This window comes from Trachinotus anak, unplaced genomic scaffold (assembly GCF_046630095.1).
Source record: "Trachinotus anak isolate AG129_WGS33_773 ecotype Australia unplaced genomic scaffold, CSIRO_AGI_Tana_v1 ptg000018l, whole genome shotgun sequence".
Lineage (NCBI taxonomy): Eukaryota > Metazoa > Chordata > Actinopteri > Carangiformes > Carangidae > Trachinotus > Trachinotus anak.
Window position 1 is genome coordinate 13,477,622 of NW_027273869.1, and position 14,475 is coordinate 13,492,096.

Sequence of the window (14,475 nt, forward strand, 5' to 3'; positions counted from 1 at the left end):
CTACAGCTTTTCACTTTTTTAAAAATCAGCTGATGTGATGTCACCTTGGTCAAAAGGAACGTTGGTGCCAATGCTCCTGTTATGATGTTGACAGTAACATCACAGCCTTAGCCAGAGCCAGAAAAATTATTTTTTTTTATGGGAATGTTAAACATGAGTTAACTATACTGTGCCTCTCTCTCTGTTTCTCCTCTTTCTCTCTTCTCTTCTCTCAGAGGCTGGCAACAGAGGCAGAGCGCTTTCAGATGGAGCACTTGTGGAGGGACGATAGTGAGGTGAGTGAGCGGCCAGAGCCCGATCTGATATGTTCATTAACACCGGCTGCATTACATACGGATCAAGTGGTGCCGTGAACTCCACAAGAGGAGCTGGGGGGGAGGGACACGTTATTCATGATCCAATATGATTGTAATAATTGGATGGCAAATCTCATTACAACGACAATCATGCTGTAATGACTTTATACAAGATTGAATTTTATTATTTTACATAATAGGCAGAAACAACCAGGCATGCTTATGATGAACATACACACACATATTCAGCTCGCTCTCTGATATCGTCCATTAACTATAGTATTAAGAATACATTAGAAGGGAATGTACAGCAAATAATATGAGCAAACTATTATTTTATTCATTCAATTACTTTGCCTGATTGCTGGCCCAATGAAAGCTGCACCCTGGTCAACAATGACTGTGTGTAGGAATTACAGTGTAGCTCTCGCAGCTCTTCACTGCCTGTGACGCTGTGTTTTAGCTTCAGCCTTTTCATAATAAATGAAAATTGCGTATTTCCTTCCCCTGATTTGCAATGAGAAAAGCCTCACGCTCTTGGACACCATTTAACAAATAACAAATGATACAAATGATGTGTGTGAACTCTCTGGTGAAATTCCACTTCGCCATTTAGCCTATTAGTCTAAGAAAACTCTCCAGTGTTCTTTGCCAAACCTTAATGATTCTTTTCCATTAAAAGTTTCCCATTGTTCACCGTCTTGCGTGCTGTCTTGCACTTTGACAACAGGGAAGGAAATATCCTCTCTGGGAACAGATTCATTTATCTGTTGTATTAGTCACCGCGTGTGATATTCCTTTGGCCCGCAACGCTTGGCTAGCGAGCGGAATTAATTTTTTGGTTAACGTTATGGGGATTCCTGCGTATCAGAACCAATTAAATATCTCTCCTGCATTGTTAATAGTCAAAGGTGTGTGACGTGTGGAGGGAATTAATTTACATCAGTGTTATCCTCACAGTATATTTGTAGCCCTCAGAATGACACTTTAACAGCTCGTAACGGAATTACTAGATGACAGTCTCCGCACTATTATGGTAAATTAGCAAATTAGTTTGTTTTGTATTTTTTTAAATCCTTATTAGAATATAGATATGCTTCCATTTAAAAGAGAAATGTGTGAGGATAAGTGTGACTTTTCAGACTTTAACCAACTCTAATGGCTGTTTAATGCTTTAGTATTTGATTTTATATAGCCAAAGAGATTGAATAAACAGTATGTACAAAGGCCTGAGACTTTATCAGAGCTTGATACCTCTTCACTATATACAAAGAGCAACATGATGGCCTTGTATGTGGAGCCACAGCTGCACTGTAACTTCAGACAGTGCTGTATCTGCCCTGGGCTAGCTGTTAACACTTACCTCAGCTGCACATGAACGTGTGCGCTCCTTCACTACTCACAGATCATGTGTGTCTTTTGTGTATATCAGAGGCTGATGTACACTCTGCACATGCATATATGTGTATGTGGTCTTTGTGTGTTTTTACAAAGGAAACAGGCTGTCTAAATTGATGATGTCAGTGATTCCAGTAAAGCCTTTTAGCATGGGGTGTGGTCATCCTGTGTGTGAGTTTACATTTTCTGTTATGAGAAACTACATATTCAATATGCAATGTAGTCTCTTCACTGCCATTATCTGTAAATCAGCCTGACACCTGATGACATGTTAAACAGCTTTCATTATTAAGCCCCAATAAATAAATAAGGATGAAAATACACTTGATTAGTTTTAGTGTGGTACCTCTACCTTAAATGTACATTAATCCTAATGTAAGAAGTGCTCAAAAATGTAAAGATAGTGTTTGGATTTGTATCATAGTAAATCATGAGCATCTTAAACACCAAGCAGAGAGTCCTGTGTGTTTGGTGTGTGTATGTTTATGCGCATGCGCTTGTTCTCTGTCACCTTTGATAACTGGGCCAGTTCTACTGGGCATCTCTCCCTGCTGACTTTAAACACTTAAAAGACTGCACTAGAACAACGTGCTTGCTTGTGTCTGTTCAGTGTATCATAATGACTTAACCATATTTATAAAAGCTGCTGTACAGAGATAAATTTGATTATGTTGCTCATGTTTTTATATATTGACAGTTCTTCTTGTCTGCTTTCTGATTTCATCTCATTTTTATGTATGGATGGATTCAGAGGGGGCAGTGTCAAAAATAAACACTGCTGATCATTAAATGTGATACTTTACTACCCATATAAACTTTCATTTGTGGAGGAAAAGGTCATATTTTACAGCTCTGTTGACAGACGAGTGTTTGCAGCTGCTGTGAAGAAAAAGCACCATAACTGGTGGGAGCAGATGATGTTGGAGGTCTCAGTGATTGGATGGTGTATTTAATGAGTCATTAGGTTTTAACAAATGCGGACATGATGTTACACCTGGCAGAGATCAGATTGCAATGCATTAACAAGCATCTTTAGTATCTGGACAAAGATATGGATTCAGATCGCACACATTCATTTGGCAGTACACATCACACCCACCACAACATGCCACATAAGTAATAGCATAAATCATTCATTTCTTTTGCAGCACTTCCTCTCCCTTCATCGTCTTTCTCCATCTCTCACACACTGAGTGTTCTTGCACACAGTAGCCTCCCCTCAGGGGTGTGATGGTGTGACCTCGGTGTGATCATCACCTCTTAAGGTGCACATCGTCTGCAGTAACATGACCTGACATAGAACATCATGGGACAGTCTGTTGTTATCAGCTCTTCTGTTGTGTATATTTTTTGCTTGCATGGACCCTACACCTGCTCTTTGTGCATATAGTCGAACTTCCGCATTTCCTGGTTCTAAGTGATTAACAGTCAAATCAGCGAAACAGAGAGAAGACACTTGGCACTGTTTGCTCAGCTTAATCGCCTATTGTGAGCTACTTGCAAACTGTTAAAGCTAAGCTAACACTAGCAGTGGCAGGAGGAGTCGCTGCCTTGTTGCCTTGCAGCTCCAGAGGTGGTAGGCAGGTGGTGGGAGTCAGTGAGCCAGCTCTGTGGCTGCAGGGCATCTTTATGTCAGCAGCTAGGCTAGCTCGTTAGCGCCCTGCTAGCCTGTGTACTGACAGGAAGCCCAGCAGTGTGAGAGCAAAACAACACCACTTATTTCGCTCATCCTCAGCGTCAAACACAGGCCACTGCTCTGCAAGGGAATACAGCGAGAGTCAAATTATTTCCACAGTTGCCACAGTTGCAGAAGTAACTTTAAAAACCTCCTACTATGGCAGTTTTACTAAGTCCATGTTATTTCATTTTTAAGATCAGATTAAAGCTGTTATTATGACAGAATCCTTTAGCATCTGTAACATTAGGTTTGCCTATACATCAGTTTGGTTCCCTTTGATCTTTTTTCATCCATAAAAAGTTGTATTTTTGCTGTATTTTGAAAACTAATGGCCAGATTTGAATTCATTTAAATAGAGTGTTTCTTCTTGTGCCACATTCAGAAAAAATAGTAAAGCAAAGTGGGGGTAATACCATGAAATTTCCTGAGCTTACCTGAGAGTTCATCTTTTCCAGTTTAGGCACTGTATAACACACTTTCTGCTGGTTTTTAGCCTCACTACCACAGAGGCTCCATGAGGACTTGTTTGTTCTGTCCACTATAGATCTACTGAACAATGTTGGGCTTTGGTCTTTTAGTATCATTCCTTATGTAGGTTTTTAAAGAGCAATAAAACTGTGACATCACTGTCAGGTGCAGTTACAGGTGCGGCAAAGCACGCTTGATGCTAGTTGCGGTCAGAAGTAAAATACACTTGAAACTTTCTCCCAGAGAGGGTTGGGGAAACACTATTTTTAGCCTGGTATTAAAGATGTGTATTTCCTCTACTTTATCACTCACTGTCCATCTTTTCCTGTTTCTCTTTGCAGGCTGACAAAATTGTTTACTACAATGCCAAAGACGATGTAAGTACAACATGATTCCACTATTCTGATTCTGTCAGTGTGATTAAAGATGCAAATTCTTGAATAAAACCCCACAAGCAACAAATTTCCAGCCCTCAGGAGATTATTACCATGGCAACAAACCTGATAGTATGTTTTATTGATAGTGTCCTCTATACATTTTACCCTAAGTAGCAGTCTTTTTTCTGCATCAGAGCTAATGCATGTTTTAGGCCCCTCACTCAGAAACACGAGTATGCGTGAGACATTGAATACCTCCCCTGGCATCAGACGTCATCTGTCTGCTCTGATAAACAGGGATCAGCATCTAATTCCTCTCCACTGTCCCAGTGGGAAAGAGCCACACACCCACAGCACAGTAATGTCACTATGTATTTGACTGACAGGCCTTCTCCCCTGTTTCTCTTTCTGTGTGGGTGCCTGGGTTTGTGTTTCACTGCCCAAAAATTTAGATTCAGTTTCTCCATCTTTATCTGTCAGTAGTGATATTTCAGTGAATACTCACCACTGACACCATGTCATTCATAGTAACAAGGAGCTGCATGTACAGTTTGTTTACAATCCGAGGGTGGACACACATGCACAGACCCCTCTTAGGCCAAAAAATGCTTTGCAGGATGGTTTTAAAACTCAAGCTTTTGTTTTCTTTTCTTTTGTGCAGCTTAATCAGACAGAGAAGAAGAACCGATATGTTCCGGATGATTTCCAAATAGACCCCGACTTCAAACGACTTGTCTCTTACAACACCACCGCTGTCCACATCCCTACGGATATATATGAAGGCTGTAAGTTAGAAGACACGCACACGCATGCATTGTAGAGAAATGATCGCTCTAATTTTGCCTACACATGCTTCTATTATGAATAGTGATACATAGCAAACACCACCTCCCACTGTGCTCATCTGTCTCACAGTATCTCTGTCATCACTATGTGCAGTATCTACAGTACGTTCCCACGATGTAGAGCTCAGCCTCCCAGCGCTGTCTGCATCATAGACACTTCCACACCGAGGCCAGGCCAGTCTAGTCTATATATAGCCCAGCTACCAACAAGCCAATGGCCAACATATACAAGCCCCCTCTTTAGCCTGGTCACCAGCTGCTCCTTTTCCTCCCACTCACTGCTGACCCTGCTGACCTCTCGGGACAGTTGCACTGAATGTCAGTGTGTGATAAGTTTTTTTGTGGGTGCTTTGTGCAAGTGTGACATTGTTCTTGGTTATTTTTGATTTTTGATTAGGTTTTACAGCTTTTTTCAGTATTTAGACGAAGTTTTCTTCTTCATAGTTTCATTCTTTTCATCCTTTAAACATTGTGCTGTGCAGAGTTAAAATTTCAGCCATGCAAGTGGTGTAGCTCCAGGTCAGTCGTGTTGGTCAGCCTGACCGTCCACCACTTTTGTCCAGTCTGAAATACCTCAACAACTATTGTATTGTATGTATTGTCATGGAATTTTGTGAAGATATTCATGCTGCCAAGGTGATGTATCCTAAGGGCTTAGGAAATGACTCTTCTGCTAGCACCACCCCGAGATTGAAAAGTGTGATTTTGAATGAAATGTCATGACAACTACTGTATATATACTTTGATGTGCGACAAGATAACCAAAGCTAACGACATTCCCATCAAACTTGGCTGCATTTTATTTTTTAATTTTATTTATTAGCAAATCTTAGCATGTGTTAGCATGCTAATAAGGATACATTATATACAGAAATATAACACATATTTATGCACATCTTGTGCTGGTGAAACAAGAGGGGTTCAAGTGCACTTTTCCTTAGCTCATTTTTTGTTCTGCTGCGACTGTGTGGTATCATTACACTTCTCTCACATCAAGCTGGTCTAACGTTAGAGCTATAACTTCACAGGGATAGCTCTCCACCCCTCCCTTCTGGAGCCTCTCCCAGCATGTGTTGGACATAATGCAGGAAACAGGCCACCAGTCAAACTAGATTCGGTTTTCAGTAATTAAATCTGGTATGATAAAGAATGCTATTACCGAATGTGGCCAGCTTTAAACCGTTTTAGACAAATTTGAGTCATTAAGAGCCACATAATTGGATTTTTATCCTTTGTGACCCAACAGTGCCAAATGCAAAACAGACATTACTGTAAAATTAATATCATCGTGCTAATGGCTTTTGCAGGACTATCTTAGAGTTAGTTTTTCATGACTCGGGACAACACTGATACCAATCTAAATGAAATGTGCATTTTTTTTAATTGGTGCAAAAACAAGACAATAGGGTGCGTCGACACAACAAGGATTGAGATAGACAAAATATGAACAAACAAACAAAGACAGAGAGGGGGACAGAGAGAGACAGAGGTTGTGATATGCACAATTTGACAAGCAGATACTGCGATTTCAATTGGTTAGTGCCATAGGGTTATAAGTTATGATTTATTAGGTATTGATTGGTGTTAGGGTTAAATAATAAGCTATGATAATGTTGAAAATAATAGCAATAACAGTGTATTATCTATAGAGTAACATGCCATTTGTGTTTTTTGTTTCACTATAACTGCAGGCTATAAAGTTTTTCCTTTACATGTGTCCTTGGAAACCCTAAAGTGAAAACAATATGATACGTGGTGGTGTGTTTTATTTTTGGTGCAGTGAGAGTTTTACAGATGTATTTATATGGAGTCAAGTAAACAGTAGGGTGCGTTAAATTCCTTGAAATGTATGTTTACTTGGTATTTCTTTATACACAGTGATCTGTCCTTTTGCAAGTGGCTTGAAAACAGTAATATGTTAAACAAGCATAACCTTCCTCAGAAGAGATAAACAGACTAATGTATGGGTGGCTGACTATATACACACACAGGAGCAGAACATACTTGCACATTCACACACACAGACATATCCTGTGGGTTATTAGCCTCTCATTCAAGGACACTGACGAGTACAGTGCAAGGACTGACTGACTGACACACACACAAGACACAAAAGGATGCAGACATGTCTTGGTACACGCCTGCATGCTGAAACGTGCGTTACAGGTCATGCCCTTCCTTCCGGACACACTCGTACACACATACGTACACACACTTAGTATGGCGGAAAGTAAGGTTATCAAACGCCTGGCTTTAGAAAGTGGAGACAACGTGTGATGAGACCAAAGAATGAATATTAAATGACATAGGGAAACTAGTATTGTAAAATGCATTAGTCAAATAGTTTATTGTGACACTTCATAACAAAAATGACATGTTACATATTCACTGAACTTGACACAAATTCAACTGGATTCAAAACAGTTAAATAATTTCTTTATACCCAGGCATACAGCATGAGCTAATAGCCTGCTTGGCATTGATTGAGCATTCAATATCAATTTCACTAATGGCCGTCACAGTGGGTCTGCTAAATGCAGCCGACTCAGTCACATGACTTTAATGCCCTTATACAGTGAGTCACTCCACATAAGTTGGACTATAAATGTGCAATGTGATGGGCCTCTGAGGCCTCTGAGTGTGCAGACATTTTTGTCATTGCCAAATGGCCAAATGCACTCAGTTATTTTTACAGGCAGCAGTTATAATGATGCAAGGGCGGAGGGGTGGGCTGGGGCGTTGGAAGAGGGGGTTGTTCCCAGTGTGATTCATCAGTCTGTCTTTTGCTCTCTTTCTCTAGCTATATATGGGCTCTTTCTTGATTTCTTTCTTTCTTTCTTTCTTTCTTTCTTTCTTTCTTTCTTTCTTTCTTTCTTTCTTTCTTTCTTTCTTCCTTTCTTTCCTTTTGTAACTGTGATGAGCAGACCATTTCATAATCCATATTTTAACTGGCCTCCATATCTGTTTGATCACCTGTGGGGTCAGGGTGGAGCTCCAGTAGTGAGGCTGGGCTAGTGTTGGTCCACTCTCTCTCTTCCTCTCTCTCTCTCTCTCTGTCTCTCTCTCTCTCCCTCTCTCTGTCTCCAAGGATGGGCTGCCACATCGATGCCACTCCGGCTGGCCAGCACTGTCAGCGTTGCCATGGCAATGTATATTCGAGTGTGTGTGTGTGTGTGTGTGTGTGTGTGTAGGAGGAGACACACACACTGGGACACGCCCTGGTGTTGTTGTGTGGAGGGAAGACTGGTAACTTGATTAGGGGATTTTGTCTAGACGAGGCAGGCGTCCTTGTGGCTTTTACTGATGCTGAAGGAGAGGTGTGTCATCCACCTCTTCTTCTTTAATTGTTGTACACTTTCTCTGCCACCCCTTCACCTTGTCACTCCGTCCTCTTCCTCTTTTTCCTTCGCTTTGCTTTGTTTTTAGTTGCTTCTACCCTTTCCACCTTTCTTTTCCCTCTTCACCAACTTGTTCTCTCTCTAACCCCAACCTGCATCACTCCATTCACCCCTCCCCTTATCCCTTCTTTCACTTTATTAAGCATATTAATAGAGGGGTGTGTGGAGACAAATGTGCTACTGTCGTTCTCCCCCGCAGTAGTCCTGCTGATTGGAATCTATTCTCCCCGCTGATGCAGTGTGGGTGGTCAGACTGGGATTCATTATCGTGTTCATGTGTGTGCGTGCACGCACAGTGGAGATGAATCAGAGTTTGTCTGCGTGTGTGAATGTGTTTCAGGGAAAGAGAGAGGAAGAAACACTTGGGCTGTGAGAGTTGGCGTGTGTGTGTGTGTGTGTGTCACATCGCATGCACCTACTGTACTGTATATGGATCTCATGGCTGCGTATGCATGTCTTCTCGCTCATTAGGCAGATTGGCGTGGATGTGATAAGAGGAGATGAGAGGAGAGCATCGCGGCCTTGGCAGAAGATCCGAGGCTCGACTGATGCCCGTTTGCATCAACGCTGTGTGGCACCTGTCAGCCCGAGACACGCACACACTGTGACGTGCTGAGATACTGTGACACTGTGTGTGTGAGTGTGTTTGTGTTGAAGTCACGGTCCCTGTGGCAAAGCTCACAGCGTACAAATTGATTTTTTTTTTTCTTTTTGAACTCTTGTGCCACTTGACACATGTCTTATTTCATTTACAATGCTGGCTGCCAAACTCCTAGGTATCTTCATCTCCATCTCTTACCCCCCACCACCCCCCATCCACCCATCCACCCATCCCCCCACCCTCACTGTCATTACATATCCGACCCATGTCCTTGCGACAAGTTGGATGTCTTCCCAGGATACTCTAATCAGCTGATTGGGATTCGCATTTGGATTCCCCTCCATGCCAGAAAGTTCTCAGACAAAGTTTCTTTCTTGTAATCCTATTTTATCTCTCCATAAAACTTCTTAGAAAATAATGAAGGACTTGTTAGATGTCACACGCTGTATTGTTCAGTTCTTTCTCAGTAATGGCAAAATGTCATCCAGCGGAAACTTTGCAGCCTTATTATCCATGTGAGGCTTAAAAATGCTCAGCTGTCAGTCATAAAAAGGGCTTTTCTCACCTCCATGATCTCAACACCTTCCTCATGCTACAGAAATAAATATAAGAGTCAGTTATGTGTGTGTCTTGGTGTCCATATCCCTTTATCCTCCCCCTCTGGCCATAGTTGTTAAGAGTGTGTGTCGTGTCTCTACATTTTCATGTCACCTCTGGTGGTTTTCACACATATTATAACTACACTCAGCTTTGACTCCAGTGGCATCACCAAGTGATTACCTATTGTCAGAAGGGCCCCAAACATTACTGTCCAGATAAATCTACATCACTGAAATTGAAATGTGAACCATTGCACCTCTTCATTGTGTATTTTCATGTTTCCTCCCATCTTTCTTTTCTTACCATTGTTTGTAAAGGAATAGGACACATCATGAATGGACTTCTTATACTCTTTCTGTTTTAAGTTTTATGGCCAAATAGATAAAGTTGGATTGAGTCCATCCCAGGACTCTGGAATCCAGAATGTAATGCGAGAAATCAGAATTTTTAAAACTGTCTGAAAACATCAGACACAGTAAAATAGTGTGACACGCAGTGAATGAGAATTATTATATAATCCATCATTGCCACAGTTCAACTGAAGTCACTCATAAAGTTCATTTTCCCCCAGCTCTCTCTGCAGAGGTCAGAGTTCTTGTTGTCTATGTTTTGTCCATCCAACATTTCATCCAGATACATCTCTTTTTGTCAGTTTCTTGTATTATTGCAGTTTAGATTCATAAAGCAAACTGGTTTTGATAGATACTCCTTTCTTGTTTGGTGTCTACAAACATGACAATTTGTGCTCCTGTAGGATTGCTCGACATACCATCATGTCATTTGATGCTCAGAGCACACACCAGCAGTGTCATTCAGACAGATGAGGTTGTCAGGGTACAGGAACTGGGTTATGAGCATGATTGTGAGTCAACAGCTGTGTTTCTGGTGAGCTGACAAGTGTTGATGTTGGGAAATAGAGGGGTGTGTCTTGTGGGCCTTCATGGTGAACAATAAGAACAACTGTTTTGATGCACATCGTACACTGCTGGTATGCGTTGCCCTAAATACTGGTTGCCAGTGTGTTGTCCACTGTATTCACGTAGTTGTTAAGAGTGTATTCCTCTGACTGCCGAGAGAAATAAATATTGTGTGTGTTGATGGAAGGCTATGTTTTACGTGTGTCTAGTCTCTGCTGAACTGATGATCCTAAGGTGTGTTACAAGCTAAAGTGGATGTCAGTGCTGTCTGTGAAAGGATGTGTTCATGCTCACGTCACAATGAGTAGTGAGTGGCAGAGTATCATCGACTGGAGGGACCCCTCTGATACGATGATTGCAGGTTCTCACCACTTCAGCCCCCACCATGTAATTACTTTCAAATGCACAAGCACTTTCAGCCAGCAGCTAGCTGATGACAGGGAACACCACAGGGCATCGCTTGGCATGGCACCGTGCAGCTTTCCCTCCTCTCTCTCTCTCCCACACCTCCGCCCACTGCCACACTCATCAGTCACTGCCAGAATCCTGTTTGATTTGTTTTTGAAAGCATCTACATGCCTCGCAGGGAATATTTAGTATTTTCCCTTCCATATTCAGTTCCCATGTCTTCTCGTCGCATGAATCATTCATTTTTTTCCCCCCACTTGTTAACCATGTGATTCTGCAATTTATGAAGCTGCCATAGCTGTTGTTAGGGCATCTTTTCTTGATTCATTATTATCCGAAAAAATTATATGTCAGTCCTCATTCTGGCATTCTTCACACCAGTTAGAGAAGTCAGATAGTGACATTCAAATACAGATGAATTCAAACCTCAAATGGTTAAGTCCAGCCAGAGTCTCTCAGGGATAGAAGTAAAGGTTTGCAAGACCAGACCTATAAAGCTTATTAACAACCTTTGATCCACAATTATCTATAAATCAATTTCAGACTAAACCAAACACGTAACTGTAATTTGTTGAATAAATGCCCAATCACACCATTGTTTAAAATTGGTGGATTGACTACTGGGGGTAAAGTATTGAACTAATTTTTCATGTGAAGTTCAGCTTTGGTGAATTTTGTCACACAAACTTGCATCGTTGACCAGTAGCTAAACTCTGAAGGTACGGACACAGAGCTGGAGGGTCCAACATGAAGGAAACTGTCATAGCTTATTAGCTGCATTTACTTTTATTTAACCCTCCTCTCAGTCAAAGTATAAACCATCCAATAACAGGAGGTTTGAGGAAAGTCATGAAGCACGAGTCAATAGCACAAATACCTAAGAATAAACCGTGTGAACTTGCTGTCCTGTTAGCTAACAAGCTTGCTAAACTGACGTGTAGCAAGCTCAACTGACAGTTAGCAAGTTTGCTAGGTTGCAAAGCTTTCAATAAGTCTTTATTGAAAGGAATCATGCACAATCCTGTGAACAAAATGCCAGAGAGCAGTTTTGCCACAGAGAAAATAGAGGAAACTTTGACTGAGATCCAGTTTTTTTCTGAGACATTAATATTGTTTCTCTACAGTAAGTATACAGACACACGCCCGCCCTACACCCCCAAGATTGTTTAGGACATTACGCCAAGCCTGACAAATTGAGTTGACCAGAGCATACGTCGCTGTGGCGTTACTTCTCATTTCGTCCTCTCATCATGGTGACCTCGAGCCAGCAACAGACCCATCTTCACAGAGATGGATCTGTTTACACTGAAACTGTGATTTGTTCCAGTATTTGGCTGAGATTAGAGGACACTGCTTCGCCACGCCTTTTGACTTTATTGCTGAGGGCTTATCAGTGGTGCCTGACCCTGCCTATTTGGGTGTGTGTGTTCATGTGTGCGGTGTGTGTCTGCTTCCAAATTCCTACGGGAGGCTCTAATGGATTTGTCCGTTTTACACAAAGGAAACACATAAGAGAACACAGTGAGTGAGAACATTCTGTATCTTTTGCTCATCATGTCTACGAGCTAATGGCTTGGTCAGGAAATACTGAATGTGCTCTTTTGTTGTTAGTTCACTGTTCAGCATGAGCTGTGTGGGGCAAAAAATACCAGTGCTTCCTGTATGAGACTTCTTGTCACTGATGTCACAGAAACGAGCAGGACTAATCCATTAAGGGCCATCCTCGGGGAGTACAGAGATCAGGCCTGAACACATTGTCACCACTTATCATTGGTACTCGCTTTGCTTTACAATACCACAGGGAGCCATTTAAAGCCCAAACTCTCTCTTTATCCTACAAAGTATTGGAATAGAGCCTTGGTAAAGGAGGAGGTTAGGGGTATGGGGGTGGCTATAAGTCGGGAAAATGAAGGGGGGGCTGAGAGGCTCACTTAGACAAAAAGCAATATCTTGATAGTTTTTTATGGCTGGACTTGCTTGTTTACTATGTTAAAAGAGTACACTGTGTTTTTCTCAGTGGCACAGTCCAAACAGACTGTGCAAAAGCAAATCAGCTTTTTTTAAATTCTGGTGCTCGAGTTTCTCAGATAGGACACTTTTTTTTCTGTAAAAGTTCATTTAAGTTTTATACAATTTGAAATTTGTTTGAAGTTTTTGCCTGTATGTTTTCACCACATAGCAAATAGTGTACACTGCTAGTTTGTTATGCACACCTTGCTGGAGCTTTGTAATGGAGTCTTATAGTAAATAAAACCATCATCTTTTTTGGTGTAGTTTGTGGTGCTGTTGCATTTTATACAGAAGATTTTAATATTTAGTCTGCCCTCATTGAAATAAGTGAGCACAAAATGTTAGAAACACAGGTATAGGAAAATCCTATTGACAGCACATTGTATGCCTTAGCAAGGCCACAGAATGTACTGAAAATATAAAATGGATGGCAACGTCAGTCTGTCAGTTGGCCCACCAGCAGACTGAATTACCTGTACTGGATGGATTGGCAAAAGGACATTCATGGTTCATTGATGTTACTGTATATCTTAATGACTTTGGTGGCCTCCTTACTCTTCTCCCAGTGTTTGTTTTTTAGTCAAATGTCTCAACAATTATTAGATGGATCGCTACTTAATTTGGCACAGATATTCATTTGCCCCCTCAGGATGAACTCTTTAGAGACCTGTTAAAAAATTATCTAGCACCATCATCTGGTCAAATATTTATTTTCTAGTGTTTTGGTTGAAAACCTGCAACATTATATTCCCGTAGCCGCTAAACATCTGCATGCTAGCATGGTGTCATCAGCTTTTAGCTCAAAGCATTGCTGTGCCACCTCAATTACTTTTGTTCCTGAATAGAAAGTCTAAACTTGATTATTTGGTAAAAATCTGAATTGCACTGATTCTAACAGTATGTATGTTGCATCTTTGTGTTCTGATATGACTGAGTAATGGCTATGAATAAATGAGGGGTTTTTTTCAGGCAAATGCATCAGTCAAGTGCTGAGGGTCAAATTTAATTTCCTCTCTCTCCTTCTCTCCCTCTGCCATCCTTTCTCTCTCTCTCTCACACCTCTTCTTGCTGACTCGTCAGTATAATTCTCTAACTGAGTTACGGGTGCAGGTGCTTCACACTTACTCGTCATAACTCACTTTTAACCACACACCTACTTGTCATCTGTCACGTATGACTCTGCCTCAGCAAACCCAATATTTCCTGGATGTCCCCCATCACACGCTAATGTTGAATTTTTTTTGTTCATGTTTCTTTAATCCAGTTGCTTCCACAAAAAAACACACAAATGCATATAGATGGGGGCATTTACACACACACACACGCACACACTCACATGCAAGTATGAGTCATGCACAGCATCAGTTTGACATGCAGCCCACTCTCTCAGGCAGAGCACTGCCTTTTTGGATCAAACTAGATTGTTGGAGCATTAAGCCAGTAAGAGCTCCTGCAGCAAACAGGTAAACAAAATGTTTA

The 14,475-nt window shown here is 41.3% G+C and overlaps 1 protein-coding gene across 2 annotated transcripts in view; it reads left to right on the top strand.

Annotated features, from left to right (window-relative positions):
* The window catches only part of LOC139634847 (voltage-dependent calcium channel subunit alpha-2/delta-1-like), an 89,369-nt gene that overhangs the window by 36,501 nt on the left and 38,393 nt on the right, over positions 1-14,475 (top strand). For both annotated transcript variants that reach the window (XM_071501530.1, XM_071501529.1), the window contains exons 4-6: positions 216-275; positions 4,182-4,217; positions 4,879-5,002. In XM_071501530.1, coding sequence (XP_071357631.1) covers positions 216-275; positions 4,182-4,217; positions 4,879-5,002 — 220 coding nt within the window. The remainder of the gene's footprint in view (positions 1-215; positions 276-4,181; positions 4,218-4,878; positions 5,003-14,475) is intronic.